Source organism: Cherax quadricarinatus, chromosome 28 (assembly GCF_038502225.1).
Source record: "Cherax quadricarinatus isolate ZL_2023a chromosome 28, ASM3850222v1, whole genome shotgun sequence".
NCBI classification, from domain to species: Eukaryota; Metazoa; Arthropoda; class Malacostraca; order Decapoda; family Parastacidae; genus Cherax; species Cherax quadricarinatus.
The window spans coordinates 32,430,079-32,451,635 of record NC_091319.1 but is presented as its reverse complement, the minus strand read 5'-3'; the positions used below and the strand labels follow the sequence as shown (position 1 = coordinate 32,451,635).

At 38.7% G+C, this 21,557-nt stretch overlaps 1 protein-coding gene across 4 annotated transcripts in view; it reads right to left on the bottom strand.

Annotated features, from left to right (window-relative positions):
• The window catches only part of LOC128693198 (BTB/POZ domain-containing protein 17-like), a 341,893-nt gene that overhangs the window by 143,058 nt on the left and 177,278 nt on the right, over window positions 1-21,557 (bottom strand). For all 4 annotated transcript variants that reach the window (XM_070089517.1, XM_070089518.1, XM_070089519.1 and 1 more), the window contains exon 4: window positions 1,091-1,270. In XM_070089517.1, coding sequence (XP_069945618.1) covers window positions 1,091-1,270 — 180 coding nt within the window. The remainder of the gene's footprint in view (window positions 1-1,090; window positions 1,271-21,557) is intronic.

Here is a 21,557-nt window from a genome sequence, read left to right as displayed (position 1 = left end):
GAATTTATATTGATAAAGCCACTGGATGGTGAAACGTCTACAATAAAGATACCCAGATGTTGCACGTGTGTCTTAATTTCATAAAGAGGTTTTTGTTGCATTTATGGATTTGGAAAAAGCATATGACAGGACTGACAGGGAAGCAATGTGGCAGAAGTTGTAAGTGTATGGAATAGGTGGTAGGTTACTGAAAGCAGTTACGAGTTTTTAGAAGAATAGTGGTGGTCAGGTTAGAGTAAGTAGGAATGAGATTATTTTCCAGTAGAAGTAGGCCTTAGATAGGGGTGCACAATGTCACCATGGTTATTTAATATATTCATAGATGGGGACTGTAAGAAAAGTGAATGCAGGTATAGGGGAGAGGTGTAGGATTAGGAAATAAAGAATCAAACAAAGTGGGAGGTTTGCAGTTGCTTATATAAAAGATGGAAATTAAAAGTGAACATTGGAAAGAGCAAAGTGATGAGGGTAACAAAATATCTGGGTAATGAAAGACTGGATATCATATAAGAAGGAAGGAGTATGGAGGAAGTGAATGTGTTCAGATATCTGGGAGTGGACTTGTCACCTTGTCTTTCACAGACTCATCTAATGACAAGTCCACTCCCAAATATCTGAACACATTCACCTCCTCCATTCTCTTTCCCTCCGATCTGACACTAATCTGACTTCCAATCTTTCATTACTTAAATATTTTGTTACTCTCATCACCTTGTTTTTCCTATGTTCACTTTTAATTTCCTTCTTTTACATACCCTCCCCAATGCACCCACCAACCTTTGCAATTTATCTTCAAAATCTTTCAGAAGCAATGTCATCAGCAAAAAGCAGCTGTGACAACTCTCACTTTGTGTTAGATTCTTAATCTTCCAAATCCACACCTCTCCCCAACAATCCTGCATTCACTTCTCTTACATCCCCATCTATAAACAAAGGATTAACATCTCCCAAAATCTTTCTCCTTTACATTCCTTTCTTCTCAAGGTACACAGACCCACTTTTTGCATTCCACTCTTATTTTAATTCAAATAATATCTGAATTTAAAAATAAATTATGAATTACAATTAGATACTAAATACAAATGCTGACCTTAACATTATACTTGTCTGCTAGAGCCAGTATTGGAAGGACTGTAGCATGAGAGACCTTCAAACGTCCAGTGTAGAGGTACCTTAAGAACAGCTCAAATACAACAACACACTCTGAAGCCTCTTGCAATATTATCCTCTGCTCTCGGCTCTCATTCCAGCGAGGGTTCATTAGCATCACCTGTTGAATATATATACTGTAACTGTGGTCCAATATTACAGTAGAGAGTAAGACTGGTAATTAACCCTTTCACTGTAAGGACCCTTTCTCACAACTTGCTCTCAGCGTCGAAGAATTTCGAAAAAAAAAAAAAAAATCGAGGAATCTTTTCCCGATGGTAATGACACAAAAAGTATGAAATTTGTTGGAAAACTTACGGAATTGTGCTCTCGCAAAGTTAGAGGTCTTGGTGATGTTTATGCATCGGCAATTTTGCCCATTTGGAGCCCTATTTTTGGCCAATTCCAGTGTTCCAGTCGGCTAAACTCACGGCAATTTTGCTATAACTCCTTTTGTTCTATTGACTGAGTACAAGAAATTGCCCATTTACCAATTTCAACTACTCAATAAAGTGATCAGAAATTAGTAATTTGGCCAATTTCATACACAAGTTAAAATAGGGTCCAGAATTAACAATTTATTTATTTATTTATTTTATGTCTTTGCAAACAGTACATTGAGATTTTGTATTTACAATAGTGGGTTGCAATGCAAAGAGAGCCTCTATTATGCCTAGACATTATGGGCCAACTTAACATTATTGGCTTACAGTCTACTTAATACTAAGGAGTATATCATAGTTGTACAGTAGAATATTATTATAAATGAATCAAAATTTGTATAATACAAGGATATATTTATATTTGAAAATGCTTTTTGTGAATACAGTGATTCAATTATATTCCTGTCAACAAAGGATGAAAGGTTCAATGTGATTGTTTCAGTTATGATGTGGGAGTACATAGGTGAGTAAGTGTGTACTGAGTATTTAGCATTTAGTCTAGGGTGATTAAGTGGCTTTTGAGAAGAGTCTTAAATTGATTTTCAGACCAGGTTACTTTAATATCTTCTGGTAATGAATTCCATATTTTGAGGTCCTTTATGTGCAGGGTTTTTACAGTGTGATATGGACATGAGGTATATCAAAAAGAGATCTGTGTTTTGTGTTGTGGTCATGTGTCCTGTTTAGGTTGGTGAGGAGAAGTTTGAGTGGAGGGTTTATATTTGTGTGTTTAGAAAGACACATAACCAAACACTATAACATATTTATTAGAAAACGTTTCAGTCCTGGGACCTTGATCACTTCTAACATACAGAGGTATAAAGACATTATATATATAGGCGGAGAGTGAGATGTGACCTGAGGAATGTCATAAGAACATAAGAATGGAGGAACACTGTAGATGGCCTACTGGCCCATGCGAGGCAGGTCTTTATCAAAACAACCTCTACCTATGATGAGGATGGGTAGACGATGAAATCATGTGACTCCTGTGTTGTTGGGTTGGTGCTGCTTAAGTATCATGTATGCCAATGTTTTTGAAATTTTGTAGTTTCCAGTGTTGCGTTCTATAGTGTCAGTGACGGCGATTAGTGAGGCTTCTAGGCACCGTCGGCATCTGAGGTCTGGTTCGGTGAGAACGAGTTGTGCCTCGTTCCAGTTCATCAAATGCCCCGTGGAGTCTCTGTGGAGGACACAGGCGTACCTTACATCGTCTTTGTTAGAGGCATTTCGATGTTCATTCAGGCGGACTGCAAGATCTCTGCCTGTCTCGCCTACATATTTCTTGGGACAGAACCCAAAGGGGATAGTGTAGACGCCTGCTGTAGAAGTTAGAGGTGTGGGGCTGCGTTTCGTAGTGAGGTCTTTGATAGATGATGTGTTTATGGTGGAAACGTTGATGTTACTCATAGCAAGTGCCCGGCGAGTATTCGTGGCAACATCGCCACATGGGAGAACTATGAACTGTTTAGGGGGCTGTTCCATGGGTGGTGTGATTTTGTTATTTACTATTGTTCGCTTAAACATTAGCTGAATTGATACTTTCTCTGTCCATATTACTACCTCATATTTTTTTTTTTAAATACTATCAATTAATATTACTTACTAAAATTAATAAATATCATTTTTACTAAAATTTCAATTTACTCTTAACAATTTTGACATTTAATAACCATTACTTGTCTAATTACCTTTACCTGTTTTAATACCACATTTACTATCCTAGATTACTCTTAATTACCTTGTACTCCCATATAACCTCAAGTATAACTACCAGTGCAATATTGAATGAAATAAACATTACTTTTTCACTTTTTTGTAATCATTATTACTTACTAAAATTTTATTAAACACCATATTTACTACCAGTCAATTTTAATTTTGTACATTAAACATTATTTTATACTTCTCATAACATTTTGTAGCCAAATTTTCAAGTTTTTATATTCAACCCCAACCTTTATATTATCCCTTGTACCTGTGTACCTGTCTACCCTCTTACTATCATATTATAATCAAGACATTACCATTGTTATTTTTTTACTATTATTCTTTTGGTACTTTAATTGTGAATTTTATTTTGTCAATTTAAATCTAGGTATAATCTTGATCTTGTCAACAACCTATACCAGACTCTAGTGCAATTGCAAGTACCATTTCAAATTGTATTTTTATATTATAAGTTTATATTATAATTCCTACCATCTGCCCATTTAACTTTGCTTACCATTACTTAATTTTAGTCCCTTATATGTTTTCTCCTTTATTTTAGCTTTATATAACTATTTATTTATTTATTATCACACCGGCCGATTCCCACCAAGGCAGGGTGGCCCGAAAAAGAAAAACTTTCACCATCATTCACTCCATCACTGTCTTGCCAGAAGGGTGCTTTACACTACAGTTTTTAAACTGCAACATTAACACCCCTCCTTCAGAGTGCAGGCACTGTACTTCCCATCTCCAGGACTCAAGTCCGGCCTGCCGGTTTCCCTGAATCCCTTCATAAATGTTACTTTGCTCACACTCCAACAGCACGTCAAGTATTAAAAACCATTTGTCTCCATTCACTCCTATCAAACACGCTCACGCATGCCTGCTGGAAGTCCAAGCCCCTCGCACACAAAACCTCCTTTACCCCCTCCCTCCAACCCTTCCTAGGCCGACCCCTACCCCGCCTTCCTTCCACTACAGACTGATACACTCTTGAAGTCATTCTGTTTCGCTCCATTCTCTCTACATGTCCAAACCACCTCAACAACCCTTCCTCAGCCCTCTGGACAACAGTTTTGGTAATCCCGCACCTCCTCCTAACTTCCAAACTACGAATTCTCTGCATTATATTCACACCACACATTGCCCTCAGACATGACATCTTTATATAACTATCCTAGTTTATATATTCACAATTGTTAAAATAATCAAGGTGCTATTCTTAGGTGCTAAAGTAGAATAAGTTCACAATTTTGCCATTATATTCCAAAGCTCATTTTTTTGATTACCACTTTATTGGTCACCACAACCTATATTAGTCCCTTTTATATTATAATTTTATACTATAATTCTAACTTTAAAAAATTACCTTTATAGTACTACCTACTATCATATTCCCAAGCTCCACTATTTGATCATCACTTTATTTGTATTAGTCCCTTAGCTCATTATTTTACATTTGTTAAATAATCCAGGTGCTATTTTTTAGCTCAAGACTATTTACTTTGTTTTATACTTAATTCAAACTATAGATTCACTACAAATCTTATGATTACAAGCATTGATCCTGATACCAACCTCTTATTTAATGACTTAAATGAATCAAACAGTAACTGTAATTACTACACTGCAGAACAATCAAAGGCACTTCTCAGTGCCAACAACAACATAACTATATTTAACTACAATATCAGATCTTTAAGCAAGCATTACGATGACCTCATAGCATTACTAAATTCCTTACATGCCAATATGTCCATCATTACACTAACTGAAACCTGGCTAAAGCCTGATAGTACAGATGTCTATGCCATTCCTGGTTACACAGCCATACACAACTGTAGGCCAGATCAACAAGGGGGTTTCACAGCCATATACTACTCAGACCAACTAGAATGTATCACTAATACTTGCACAAGGGATGAACATGGGGAATATATAATAGCTAAATTCAAATCAAAGTACCTACAAAAACCTCTCACATTGATAAACATCTACAGAGTTCCACAGTCAAACATTAGCCAATTTAGTCAAAATCTAGGAAGTATGATAACTGATGCACGCATGAACAAAGATCACTTACTACTCTCAGGTGACTTCAATATAAATCTCCTGCAAGACCAGGACCCACACGTTACTGAATTCACAAACACAATGAGTAACTGTATGTTACTACCAACAGTAACAAAACCTACAAGAGTTACAGAGACTAGTGTTTCCCTACTTGACCACATCTGGACCAACACCATATCCCCTTTAAAATCAGGCATAATTACAGATAATACCACAGACCACTACCCTACTTTCCTCATAACAACTCTTGGTAAACTACCCCAAGACACTACTAAAGTCACCTTCAGACTTCACAATGAGGCAGCCATTAATAACTTCACAACAGCAATAGCAAACATTGATTGGCACACTGAGCTAGAAACCTATACAGATATTGACGAATGTATTAATAATTTTCTAAAAAAAAACCCAATACCTCTATAACAAGCACTGCCCTAAAAAAACTAAACAGATGACAGCAAAGAGACTGAACAGTCCCTGGCTAACACCCAGCATTCTCAAATCCATAAATACAAAACACCAATATGAAAAACAGTACAGAATGGGTCACATAACCAGAGACCAAACAAAACGTTACTCGTCAATCCTAACCAGCCTGATAAGAAGGGCAAAAAAATTGTATTATGAGAACAGATTATCCAACTTACGAGGTGATATAAAAAAGACCTGGAAAACCCTATCAGAAATTCTGGGAACAAAAAAGATATCACGAAATAGCGAAATAAAATTAGCAAAAACAGATGAACCCCAACTCCCACCAACAGAAACAGCAAACAGACTCAATGATTTCTTCTCCACTATAGGACAAAACCTTGCCAATAAAATCCCAAGCTCAGATACCCCACCAAATGACTACCTCACCGGCAACTACCCGAACACACTGTTCCTAGCTCCGACTAACCCATACGAAGTCTCCCTTATTATCAACACACTAAAAAACAAGGCAGGAGATTTAAATACCTTACCACCCCTTATATACAAAAAAGTGTCACAAGTGCTATCACCAATCATTGCAACACTCTTTAACAAATCCATTGAATCCTCCACCTTCCCTACAGTACTCAAAATAGCAAGGGTCACCCCGATCCACAAAGGAGGAGACCAAACAGAGTTGAATAACTATAGGCCAATATCCAACTTACACCCTCTCTCAAAAATCTTTGAAAAATTAATTCATAAACGAATCTACTCCTACCTTATCTCCCAAAACATACTCAACCCCTGCCAATTTGGATTCAGGCCTAATAAAAATACTAATGATGCTATTATACACATGCTAGAACATATATACACTGCAATAGAGAAAAAAGAAGTCCCACTGGGGATCTTCATTGACTTACGTAAAGCTTTTGATACAGTTGACCATGACTTGCTCCACGTAAAATTGTCACACTATGGTATAAGAGGGCACTCCCTCAACTACCTCAAGTCTTACCTCAGCAACAGAAGCCAATATGTGTACGCAAATGGGGCAAACTCTTCTGAACAACCAATTACAGTTGGTGTCCCACAGGGAAGTGTCCTTGGCCCTCTTCTCTTTCTCCTATACATAAATGACCTTCCAAATGCTTCGCAATTACTCAAACCCACACTATTTGCACATGACACTACATACGTCTTCTCTCACCCGAGCCCAGTCACGCTAGCCAATACTGTAAATACCGAATTACAGAAAATATCTACCTGGATGAGGACTAACAAACTTACACTAAACATTGACAAAACCTACTTCATTCAGTTTGGTAACAGAGCTACAGATGTCCCTCTTAACATAATGATAAATGGATCACCTATCACAAAACTAACAGAGGGAAAATTCTTAGGAATCCACCTTGATAATAGACTCAAATTTCATACACATATACATCAAATTTCTAAGAAAATTTCCAAGACTGTAGGCATACTATCGAAGATACGGTACTATGTTCCACAGTCAGCCCTCCTGGCCCTATATCACTCTCTTATTTACCCCTATCTCACCTATGGAATTTGTGCATGGGGCTCAACAACAATTAACCATCTCAGACCACTAATTACCCAACAAAAGGCTGCAGTTAGAATGATAACAAATTCTCACTACAGGCAGCACACTCCACCAATATTCAATACACTAAACCTACTCACCATACAAAACATCCATACTTATTACTGCACCTATTACATACATAGAACACTTAACTCTGATATTAACCCTCCCCTCAAACATCTCCTTGCCAACCTCAACAGAACACATGACCATAACACAAGGCACAGATCACTCTTTGATGTTCCTCGTGTCCATCTCACACTATGCAAAAACTCAATGCACATAAAAGGCCCTAAAATCTGGAATTCATTACCTGTAAATATAAAAGAAACACAACCTGTTTATAAATTCAAGTCTCTTCTCAAAGATTACTTACTCACCCAAAACCAAATAAATACTGAATAACTGAACATTATAAATTGTATATCTTAAATGTTTCTCACAATTATATCACATAAATGTTAAACCTAAAACCCAATCTAACTTTATTATTTTTTAAATACACTACCTAACAGAATCACTACCTAACTGAATGCAACCATATGACCTGTCTTTGTAATACTCACTTGTGCTTTATAGTTATCTGTTTACATTAATGTTTTATCACTGATTTCATCATTGCTTAGTAGCAGCGCTGTATAGTCCTTGTGGCTTAGCGCTTCTTTTTGATTATAATAATAATAATAATCATTGCTTAGTTAATCTTAAGTTAATTTTAAGCCAGCCCGTAATGCTATGCATAGTATAAGTGGCTTTGGCATACTGCTCTTATCTGTATTTTTTTTGTACCTCTGTATGTGTGCACAAATTGGAAATAAATAAATAAATAAATAAATAAATAAATAAATAGCTTGTGCCTTGAGTCTGCAATCTCGGATGAAGAAAGATGGGAACTGAAGACGTGTAAAGGCTTGTGTTATGTAGGGCACTTGCTCTGAGTAACATGAACGTTTCCACCATAAACACATCATCTATCAAAGACCTCACTACAAAACGCAGCCCCACACCTCTAACTTCTACAGCAGGCGTCTACACTATCCCCTGTGGGTTCTGTCCCAAGAAATATGTAGGCGAGACAGGCAGAGATCTTGCAGTCCGCCTGAATGAACATCGAAATGCCTCTAACAGAGACGATGTAAGGTACGCCTGTGTCCTCCACAGAGACTCCACGGGGCATTTGATGAACTGGAACGAGGCACAACTCGTTCTCACCGAACCAGACCTCAGACGCCGATGGTGCCTTGAAGCCTCACTAATCGCCGTCACCGACACTATAGAACGCAACACTGGAAACTACAAAATTTCAAAAACATTGGCATACATGATACTTAAGCAGCACCAACCCAACAACACAGGAGTCACATGATTTCATCGTCTACCCGTCCTCATCATAGGTAGAGGTTGCTTTGATAAGGACCTGCCTCGCATGGGCCAGTAGGCCTTCTACAGTGTTCCTCCATTCTTATGTTCTTATGACATTCCTCAGGTCACATCTCACTCTCCGCCTATATATATAATGTCTTTATACCTCTGTATGTTAGAAGTGATCAAGGTCCCAGGACCGAAACGTTTTCTAATAAATATGTTATAGTGTTTGCTTACGTGTCTTTCTAAACCAACTTGTCGGTATTTATTACCAAGGTTTATACCATATTTGTGTGTATTGTTCTGTGTATGTAGTAGGCACATGAATAAGTATGGATGTTCTTAATGGTGAGCAGATTCAGACTTTTGAAAATTGGTGGAGTATGCTGGCGGGAGTGGGAATTTGTTATCATTCTTACTGCTGCCTTTTGCTGGGTTATTAGGGGTTTTAGGTGATTGGACGTTGTTGATCTCCATGCACAAACTCCATATGTAATATAAGGGTATATGAGTGAATGGTACAGTGCCAGGAAAGCTGATTGTGGAATGTAGTACCTTGTGGCAATGTGGCAGATGTTGCAAACGTATGGAATAAGACACAGGTTATTGACAGCGGAGAAAACTTTTTACGAGGATAGTGAGGCTCGGGTTAGAGTATGTAGGTGAAAGGGAGATTATTTCCCAGTAAAATAGGCTGTAGACAGGGTTGTGTGATGTCACCATAGTTGTTCAATATATTTATAGATGGAGTAGTAAGAGAAGTGAATGCTCAGGTGTTGGCAAGAAGTGTGGGGTTAAAAGATAAAGAATCTAACACAAAGTGGGAGCTGTCACAGTTGCTCTTTGCTGATGACACTGCGCTTCTGGGAGGTTCTGAAGAGAAGTTGCAGAGGTTGGTTGATGAGTTTGGCAGGGTATGTAAAAGAAGGAAGTTAAAAGTGAATGTAGGAAAGAGTAAGGTGATGAGGATAACAAAAAGATTAGGTGATGAAAGATTGGATATCAGATTGGAGGGAGAGAGTATGGAGAAGGTGAATGTGTTCAGAGTGGACGTGTTAGCAGATAGGTCCATGAAGGATGAGGTGAATCATAGAACTGATGAAGAGTCTGTGGAGACAAAGAACTTTATCCATGAAAGCAAAGAGGGGAATGTATGAGAGTATAGTTATACCAACGCTCCTGTATGGGTGCGAGGCATGGGTTGTGAATGTTGCAACAAGAAGGCTGGAGGCAGTGGAGATGTCATGTCTGAGGGCAATGTGTGGTGTGAATATAATGCAGAAAATCCGTAGTTTGGAGATTTGGAGGAAGTGTGGGATTACCAAAACTATTATCCAGACGGCTGAGGAGAGGTTATTGAGATGGTTTGGACATTTTCTGCTAATTATTCATGTCTCCAGGCCACTCTTATATTACACTTGCTTTGCATTTTGAATTTTTATCTACACAAAAAAATAGAAGATTTACTGTTATGTAGACTACTGCATTATTGTGAAAATGGTGCAAATAATACCAGCACATTTGTGAAAGCATACAAGACCCACCAGCTGATGTGTATTGGATGTGTGACATGAACATCTTAAACATCGGCAAAAACCGAACATTTCCACTACTATGAGCTCAATTTCAAGGTACTTTTAGTCCGTAAATCATTCAAAATCGTATCTAGTTCTTTAATATATCTTCCATTCTATCAAATGAGACCAAGAAATAGAGAATACAACCATAAATACCATACAAAAATACACCACAAATTGGATGTTTTAAATGAAAAACACAGTCTGAGTTTTTTTCTCATTATGCACTGCTTGCTGCAGGATTTTTTTATATTGCATACACTGAACACTCAGACCCATTCTTTCATATGTAGGCCAACCAGCTTTCTCCCACAAGATTGGAAGTCGCTAGAATTTTGGCATACTCTTATGGGATCGACACTGGCTTGCTAGCCAAAATATTACTGGATTAACAGTGAAAGGGTTAAAATGTCTTACAGTACAGTAAGAGTAAAACATTATAAGAATAAACAATATTTTAACCTTAAGCAAATCCCAAATACAAATAATCAGCCACAATACTACCTCACTGGTAACTGCCCACATACTCTATATAGAGCACCAACAAATCCTACTGAAGTCTCACTAATAATTAAATCATTAAAAAAACAAAGCAGGAAACTTAAATTACTTGCCACCAACCATGTATAAAAAAGCAGCTCATGTGCTGTCCCCCATTATTGCAACACTATTTAACAAATCTGTTGAATCTTCAACATTCCCATCTGTACTCAAGACAGAAAGGGTCACCCTGATCCTCAGAGGAGGCAATCCTACAGAACTAAACCCAAACCCAGTTTGGGTTTAGGCCAAAAAAAAGCATGAATGATGCATTTATTCAGATGCTCAAATTACTATATATAGCACTTGAAAAAAATGAATATCCTCCGAGGCTCTTCATAGACCTACGAAAAGCATTTGATAAGAGTAGACCACAATATCTTGCACCTAAAACTAGAGCATTATGGGGTCAGAGGACACTCTCTCAATTACCTAAAATCTTATCATAGTGATAGACACCAGTATAGTATATAGTATTGTATACACAAATGGTGTGACCTCCAATGCTCAGCCTGTAGTTACTTTAGTGCCACAGGGAAGTGTCCTAGGTTCTCTACTCTTTCTTATTTACATCAACGACCTCCCAAATGCACCATGACTCCTTAAACCAGTTCTATTCACAGACAATACCACTTACGTCTTCTCCAACCCAAACCCGGCTATACTTAGTAACATTGTAAATAGCAAGCTACATAAAATATCAAACTGAATGATGACCAACAAACATACTCTCAATATAGACAATACCTACTTCATGCTTTTTGGAAACAGAGCTTAAACTATCCAGCAGAACATATCGATAAATGGCTCACCCATTACAAGACACACTGAGGGTAAATTTCTAGGTCTCCACCTTGACTGTAATCTTAAATTTCAGACCCAAATCCAGCATATAACTAAGAAAGTTTCCAAAACAGTAGGTATCCTTTCCAAGATATAGTACTATGTATCTCAAAGGGTGCTCCTTACTTTATATCACTCTCTAATAAACCCTTACCTCACCTATAGTATTTGTGCTTGGGAATCTACCATGGTCAATCACCTTAAACCTTTAATAACCAAACAAAAAGCTGCAGTGCGAATGATCACTAACTCCTGCGCCAGACAACACACCCCACCACTCTTCAAAAGCTTCAACTTACTTAATATACAAAATATACACACTTATTATTGTGCCTACTATGTACACCTACCATCCGACTTACGACCTGCTCGACATACGCCCACCGACTTACGACCGTGCATCTGGCAGCTGGGCTGGGCCAGCTGATGCACACCGCTGTATAATATTTGACAATACTCACGGCAGCAATGCGTCATGCAGGCAGCATCAGTTTGAGTAACCCTGCCCTATCAGCAGCATCATACTGTATTAACTGGACAGTAAATTTTACCATGGCCCCTAAGATGAAGTCTGAATCTTGCACTGGAGATTGTGGCAAGGCTCTTACTCTCGAACTCTCTATTTGTTTTCACTGTTGCACATAAACCTGTCTGTATCTGTCTGCCTGTATATCTGTGTCTGTCTGTATCTCTGTGTGTCTGTTTATCTGTCTACCTGTGTGTCTGTCTTTCTGTCTACCTTTGTGTCTTTGTCTACCTGTGTGTGTCTGTCTTTATGTCTACCTTTGTGTCTTTGTCTACCTGTGTGTGTGTGTCTTTCTGTCTACCTGTATGTGTGTCTTTCTGTCTACCTGTATGTGTGTCTTTCTGTCTACCTGTATGTGTGTCTTTCTGTCTACCTGTGTCTGTCCTTCTGTCTGCTTGCCTGTCTCAGAGCCACTCATTAAGAGTGTAATTGGTCTTGAAGATGCCATATTAATAATGATAATAATACAATAATAATCACTGAGGCTCATTAAATGAGTATAAAACATTAATATAGGCATTTTGCTTAATCCATCAATGATTTTTTTTTTCAAAATTATATAATAAGCATGCTACATAACATATAAACATATAAGTTAACAAATATGAGATGTTTTTCTGGTCGGCTTGACAGAGTGAACAAAAACCATTCGTATCAGGGCTGGTAACAACAACAACGTTTGTTTACATAACTCTTGAACCTTCTACACTCTCATTCTCTCTCTCGTTTATTCATTTAATCTTGTTTACTCACCTCTCACTCTACATTACGACTACAGATATTTTAAGGTAAGTAGTGAGCGGACACGATTATTATATTATAGTTTAATAATAATATTATTAATATATTATTAATTTCTTTTTCTGTCTCATAAGCATGCTAGATAACAGGGATATCTTGCTACTCCTACTTACACTTTGGTCACACTTCACAGACACACAAAGGGTTAATAAAAGTATTAGTCAGAGGGCTGAAGAGGGGTTGTTGAGGTGATTTGACCATTTAAAGAGAATGGATTAAAGTAGAATGACATGGAGTGTATAAATCTGTAGGTTGGAGGGAGAGGGTAAAGGAGGTTTTGTGGGCGAGGGGCTAGGACTTCTATCAAGCATTCATGAGCGTGTTAGATAGGAGTGAATAGAGATGGTTTTTGGGACCTGACGAGCTGTTGGAGTGCGCGCAGGGTAATATTTAACGAAGGGACGGTTATTTTTATATAGCTGGGCTTGAGCTCTGGAAGTGGGAAGTACAATGCCTGCACTTTAACCCTTAAACTGTCCAAACGTAGATCTACGTTTGCACCGCTAGCGCTCTGACCTTGATTTTGTCCATAAGAAAGCAATGTAAAAAAAGTAGATCTATGTTTGTAGCGCTAGCGGTACAAACGTAGATCTATGTTTGGACAGTTGAGGGGTTAACCCTTTTAGGGTTTCAGACGTACTAGCATGGCTTATGCACCAGGGTTTTTGACGTACAAGTACAGTGGTCCCTCAATAATCGTCCGGCCTGAAAGTCGTCCATTTCAGAAATAGTCCCGTTATTTCGTCTAAACACTGGCTCGCAAATGGTCCGTTAACTCGCTAATCGTCTTTTGTCCTGGATGCGTACTCACGGATCTGAGCCGTTCACAGCCAATGTGCTATTGTTTACCAGTGAGCAAAGGTCCCATTACGTGTTCACATGAAATATTTCATAATACAGTGGACCCTCGCCTAACGTTGGCATCACATAACTTTAAATCCGCCTAGCGATACATTTCAACGCTAAAATTTTGCCTAGCCTAGCGCTAAAAAACTTGCTCAACGCGATTCATCCGAGACGCGTCCATGTGCGGCCTGAGCCAGCCTCACTTGTTCCGCCGGTGGCACTGTTTACAAGCCAGCCTCTGCGGTCACATCCAAGCATACAATCGAAACATTTTGTATTATTACAGCGTTTTTAGTTTACCTGGAGTTTACCTGGAGAGAGTTCCGGGGGTCAACGCCCCCGCGGCCCAGTCTGAGACCACTAGTCTCTGAGACCAGAGACTAGTGATTTCACCTGCAAAATAAGTGACCATGGGCCCCAAGAAAGCTTCTAGTGCCAACCCTACAGGAATAAGGGTGAGAATTACTATGGATATGAAAGTGGAGTGCGTGTCTCCGAGCTGGCCAGGTTGTATAGTAAACCCCATCAACCATCGCTACTATTGTGGCCAAGAAAACGGCAAACAAAGAAGCTGTTCTTGCCAAAGATGCAACTTTGTTTTCGAAACTGAGATATCAAGTGATAGAAGATGTTGAGAGACTGTTATTGGTGTGGATAAACGAAAAACAGATAGCAGGAGATAGCATCTCTCAAGCGATCGTAAGTGAAAAGGCTAGGAAGCTGCATGAGGATTTAATTAGAAAAATGCCTGCAACTAGTGATGATGTGAGTGAATTTAAGGTCAGCAAAGGTTGGTTTGAGAGATTTAAGAAGCGTAGTGGCATACATAGCGTGATAAGGCATGGTGAGGCTGCCAGTTCGGGCCACAAAGCAGCTGAAAAATGTGCATGAATTCAAGGAGTACATAGACAGTGAAGGACTGAAACCTGAACAAGTGTTTAATTGTGACGAAACAGGCCTGTTTTGGAAGAAAATGCCAAGCAGGACCTATATTAATCAGGAGGAAAAGGCACTCCCAGGACATAAGCCTATGAAAGACAGGCTTACTCTGTTAATGTGTGCCAATGTTAGTGGTGATTGCAAAGTGAAGCCTTTATTAGTGTATCACTCTGAAACTCCCAGAGCATTCAGGCAAAAGAATATCCTCAAGGCTAATTTGTGTGTGCTGTGGAGGGCAAACAGTAAGGCATGGGTCACTAAGGACTTTTTCTATGACTGGTTACACCATGTATTTGCCCTGAATGTGAAAAATTACCTAACTGAAAATAAATTAGACCTTAAGTGCCTTCTGGTGTTAGACAATGCCCCTGGTCATCCTTCAGACTTGGCAGAGCGACTTTCCGGGGACATGAGCTTCATTAAGGTTTAAGTTTTTGCCTCCTAATACCACTCCTCTCCTGCAGCCCATGGACAAGCAGGTCATTGCAAACTTCAAAAACCTGTGCACAAAATCTCTGTTTGAAAGGTGCTTTGTAGTGACCTCAGAAACTCAATTGGCTCTAAGAGAGTTTTGGAGAGATCACTTTAATATCCTCAATTGTGTAAACCTTATAGGTAAGGCTTGGGAGGGAGTGACTAAGAGGGCCTTGAACTCTGCTTGGAAGAAACTGTGGCCAGAATGTGTAGACAAAAGGGATTTTGAAGGATTTGAGGCTAACCCTGAGAAGCATATGCCAGTTGAGGAATCAATTATGGCACTGGGGAAGTCCTTGGGGTTGGAGGTTAGTGGGGAGGATGTGGAAGAGTTGGTGGAGGAGGACAATGAAGAACTAACCACTGATGAGCTGCTAGATCATCTTCAACAGCAAGAGGCCAGACCTGAGGAAACTGCTTCGGAGGAGGGGAGAGAGAAATTGAAGAAGTTGCCTACTTCAAAGATTAAGGAAATATGTGCAATGTGGCTTAAAGTGTAAACCTTTATGGATGAAAATCACCCTCAGACAGCTATTGCAAGCCGTGCTGGTGACTACTACACTGACAATGTTGTGAAACACTTTAGGAATGTCATAAAGGAATGAGAGGTACAGACCTCTATGGACAGATATGTTGTGCAACAGAAGTCCAGTGACTCTGAAGCTGGTCCTAGTGGCATTAAAAGAAGAAGGGAAGTAACCCTGGAAAAGGACTTGACACCTCAAGTCCTAATGGAAGGGGATTCCCCTTCTAACCCTTTCAGGGTCCGTCCCGTAGATCTACGGCTTTACGTTCAGGGTCCAAACCGTAGATCTACGCCATGAGCTCAGCTCACTCTGATAAACTGTGAGTGGTACATTTGGGCCTAGATATGAGAGAATACATCTATGTGGTATGTGTGCACCACATAAAACAGATCCTGCAGCACACTGTGTATGAGAGAAAAAAAATGAAATCATGATTTTTCGATTAAAACAGCAACTTTGCAGTGTTTTTTCTTATGTTTTTTATAGTTGTATTTGCGATTTCTTGGTCTCGTTTGATAGAATGGAAGACATATTACAGAAATAGAGATGATTTTGATTGGTTTTAGCATTGGAAATGGCTTGAAACTGAGCTCAAAGTAGCGGAAATGTTAAATTTTTGCCGATATTCAAGAGTAAACAAACGACCTCACACATCTAATACACGTCAGCTGGTGGGTCTAATATACATTCACAAATATGGTGATGATATTTATACAATTATTACAGTATTGCATAAGAGTAAATCTTCTATTTTTTGGTGTGAATAAAAATTCATTATGTGAATAAAAAATCAAAATGGAATTTATTTGTAAAGACTCAAAACATAACTAATGAACAGAGGAAATGTTAGTTTAGTGCCAGGAATGCCTACATTGTTCATTCTGGACCCTATTTTGAAATTGGAATATTTTGAACTTTGTGTTAAATTGGCCAAATTAACAATTTCCGATCACTTTATTTTGTAGTTGAAACAGTTGACTTGGCGATTTCTTGTGCTCAATCGATAGAATAGAAGTAATACTAGTGAAATAGCTAAGAATTTGGTTGATTGGAATAATGTAATTGGCCTAAAATGGGAGTCAAAGTCGGCAAAATCGCCGATTCGTAAATATCGCTGACACATCAAAATTCGCGAGAGCATAATTTCGTCAATTTTCCACCAAATTTCGTACTTTTTGTTTTATTACCTTCACAAAAAGATTCTCTACGATTTCATAAGAAAAAATAACAAAATTTTTTTTTTTTAAATTCTTGGACACTGGTGCGTGACTCCAGATTTGGGCCTTGGACCCTGAAAGGGCTAAACACTAAGACCATCAACACTCTCCCCTCCTCCCATCCCATCAATCATCACCAGATCTTCAATAAAGGTAAGTGTCATGTAACTGTGCATGTCTTCTTCAGTTTGTGTGTATTAAAATTAATATTTCATGTGGTAAAAAAAATTTTTTTTAATACTTTTGGGTGTCTTGCACGGATTAATTTGATTTCCATTATTTCTTATGGAGAAAATTAATTCGCCTAATGATAATTTCGCCTAACACTGAGCTCTCAGGAACGGACTAATAGCGTTATGCGAGGGTCCACTGTATTCCATTCATTTTAGTGCTTGCAAGTGCTAAATAAGCTACCATGGCTCCAAAGAAAGCTTCTAGTGACAAACCTTTAGTAAACAAGGTGAGAAATACGATTGAATTTAAGAAAAACATCATTGAACAATATGAAAGGAGCAAGAGTTTCAGCAGGAAGAGCAACAGATCACAGCTCAGAATCTTGCTGGAGAGGAGGAGGAGAGATGAAAGAAGGTGCCTTCTTCAGAAATTAAGGAGATTTTTGAAATGTGGGGTAGGATGGAAAGATTTATGGAGAAACATCACCCTGAGAAGGATGTTGCAAGCCATATCGGCAACTTGTACAGTGACAGAATCTTGGCCCATTTTAGGGAAGTTTTAAAGAGACGCCAGAAACAGAGCTCTCTGGACAGTTTTTTTGCGAGACAGGACTCCAGTGACTCTCAAGGCGGTCCTAGTGGCATTAGAAACAGAGAAGTAACCCCATAAAAGCACTTGGTGCCTGAGGTGTTGATGGAAGGGGATTCCCCTTCCAAACAGTAATTCAATGTCTCTCCTTCTCCAGTCTTCCATACACTAAGAAGAATCGCCAATAAAGGTTAAGTGTTATGCTGTTAATGTTTCATTCATGTGCCATTGTATTGTTTATGTACTACATCTATATTTCATGTAAACATTTTTTTTGTTTTAATACTTCTGGGTGTCAGGAACAGATTAACTGTATTTACATTATTTCTTATGGGGAAAATTTATTCAAAAATCATCTATTTCAATAACAGTCACACTTCCAGGAACAGATTATGGACGATAATTGAGGGACCACTGTAAGCCTAAATTCTAGCGCCCTCAAATCTAGTGAGAGAAAGCTGGTAGGCCTACATATGAAAGAATAGGTCTATGTGGTCAGTGTGAGCAGTATAAAAAAAAATCCTGCAGCACACAGTGCGTAATGAGAAAAAAAAACTTTGACCATGTTTTTGGATTAAAACAGCGACTTTGCACTGTATTTTCATATGATATTTATTGTTGTATTCTAGTTTTCCTGGTCTACTTTTATAGAATGGAAGACATTACAGAAATTGAGGTGATTCTGACTGGTTTTACAATGAAAACTACCTTGAAATTGAGCTCAACTTAGCAGAAATGTTCGATTTTTACCAAAGTTCAAAAGTAAACAAATCATGCCAAACGTCTAATACACGTCAACTGGTGAGTCTAATATTCTTTCACAAGTGCACTGATATTATTTATACCATTTCTACACTAATGCCGTAGTCTGCATAACAGTAAATCTTCTATTTTTTGTAAGAATAAAAATTCAAAGTGGAAAGCCAAAGAAATATAAGAGGGGCCTGAGGATGTGATTAATGAACAGAGAACTTTGTTATTTTAGTGCCAGGAATGTCTTTCTTGTTTATTCTGGACCCTATTCGGAAATTGGCATCTTTTGAAATTTGTGTGAAATTGGCAAAATTCCTAAATTCTGACCACTTTATTGGATAGTTGTAATCGGTAAATGGGTGGTTTCTTGTACTCATTCGATAGTTTTTAAAAAATGGAGTTCTAGCGAAATAGTTATGATTTTTGTCGACAAGTAAAATGGACTTGGCCAAAAATAGGGCTCAAAGTGGGCAAAATCGCCAATGCGTAAACATCGTCAAGACCGCTAACTTCGCGAGAGCATAATTCCGCAAGTTTTCCATCAAATTTCATACTTTTGGTGTCATTATGATTGGAAAAAAATTCTCTATCCTTTCATAAGGAAATTTTTTTTTTTTTTTTTTTTTAATTTTGGCGACTCTGAGAACAAGTCTCTGAGACGGCCTGGTGACCCCCAAAGGGTTAAAGGAAGGGTTTGGGATATTGGCAGTTTGGTGAGATGTATAATAGGAGGGTGCATATATAATTGGGGCCCTGATATTATATTCTATATAGAGCTTATTATATTATTTCTGGTCACTTTTTATATTGTATCTTTATATATGCTTCTAAACTGTTGTATCTGGGCACCTCTGCAAAAACAGTGATTATGTGTAAGTGAGGTGAAAGTGTTGAATGATGATGAAAGTATTTTCATTTTGGGGATTTTTTCTTTCTTTTTGGGTCACCCTGCCTAGGTGGGAGATGGCCGACTTGTTGAAAAAAAAATGTAGTCTTGGAGACTGTGAAAGCTAGTGTACTGAGTAGCTGTAGGAAGGAGACTGAGATGCTTGACATTGAACGCTGTGCTGCCCGTTCATGACCCAAGTTCTCGTACAGTATACAATAACTACTCATCAGAAACATCCTGAGGAGAAGGCGGAGGCAAAGTTCTTTGGACAGATTTTTAGTAAAAGTCAAACCTGGTGAGTTTCAACCAGATCCAAATAGGGAAAAGAGACAGAAAAGAAAAGGGGACTCTCCTTCCAAACAATAACATTTCCTCCTCCTCCCTTCTCAGCACTATCCTAGTAGGCACTCAACTCTTTTCAGCAAAGTAAAAACGTAAAGTTAAATTTGCATTTATTTCATCTAATTCTTTTGTATTTATGTATGTATTTTAGTATTAAGCAGTGCTTAAATTACATATTTTAGTATTAAGCAGTGTTTAAATTATCTTATACAACCCCATCAATGTATAATATGCCAATAACAATAGGAGGCAAAGAGGGGAATGAATGAGAGTATAGTTTTACCAACGCTCTTATATGGGTGTGAAGCATGGGTAATGAATGTTGCAGCGAGGAGAAGGCTGGAGGCAGTGGAGATGTTATGTCTGAGGGCAATGTGTGGTGTGAATATAATGCAGAGAATTCGTAGTTTGGAAGTTAGGAGGAGGTGCGGGATTACCAAAACTGTTGTCCAGAGGGCTGAGGAAGGGTTGTTGAGGTGGTTCGGACATGTAGAGAGAATGGAGCGAAACGGAGTGACTTCAAGAGTGTATCAGTCTTTAGTGGAAGGAAGGCAGGGTAGGGGTCGGCCTAGGAAAGGTTGGAGGGAGGGGGTAAAGGAGGTTTTGTGTGCGAGGGGCTTGGACTTCCAGCAGGCATGCGTGAGCATGTTTGATAGGAGTGAATGGAGACAAATGGTTTTTAATACTTGACGTGCTGTTGGAGTGTGAGCAAAGTAACATTTATGAAGGGGTTCAGGGAAACTGGCAGGCCGGACTTGAGTCCTCAAGATGGGAAGTACAGTGCCTGCACTCTGAAGGAGGGGTGCTAATATTGCAGTTTAAAAACTGTAGTGTAAAGCACCCTTCTGGCAAGACAGTGATGGAGTGAATGATGGTGAAAGTTTTTCTTTTTTGGGCCACCCTGCCTTGGTGGGAATCGGCCAGTGTGATAATAAAAATAAATAATAATAAATAAAAAACAATAGGATTTTTTCATGGGAACGGATTAATCATTTTCCCTATACAGTGGACCCCCAGTTATGAGCCGGTTCTGTTATCAGCCAACTTGGTTATCGGCCGGTTTTTTGGCACCCGGTTATCGACCGTTAATTCGGTGATCGGCCATTTGGGATGCATCCATCCGCCGGCTGGGGCCACTTGCGCGTAAGTTTGGCTTTGTTTCTCAGTGGCTGAGGAAGCTTCTGCTCATACATCCAAACATTTCACTTGTTTTCCATTGTTTTTAGTGGGTTTTTTAGCAGTGCAGCTGTGAAATAAGTAACCATGGCTCCAAAGAAAGTTCCTGTGGTAAAGAAAGTTAGAAACCCCATGGAATTTAAGCATGAACTGATAGAAAAGTTTGAGAGTGGTATGAAAGTGGAGGAACATGATTGTACAACAAGAATAAATCAACAATTACATCCATCCTGGCAAAGAAAGAACAAATCAAAGACACTAATGTTGCAAAAGGAGTAACTTTTCCAACTAAACAAAGGCCACCAATAATGGAAGAGATGGAAAAGTTATTATTATTGTGGATTAAGGAAAAAGAATTAGTAGGAGACAGTGTTGTGGAGTCTATTATTTGTGAGAAGGTAAGGCAATTGCATGAAGATCTTGCAAAGAAAATGCCTGGTATAAGTGCTGCAGTTTGTGGATTTATCACCAGCAAAGGATGGTTTGATAGATTTAAGAAGCGTAGTGGCATACACAGTGTTGTAAGGCATGATGAGGCAGCAAGTTCTGACAAATGTGCAGCTGAAAAATTCGTGT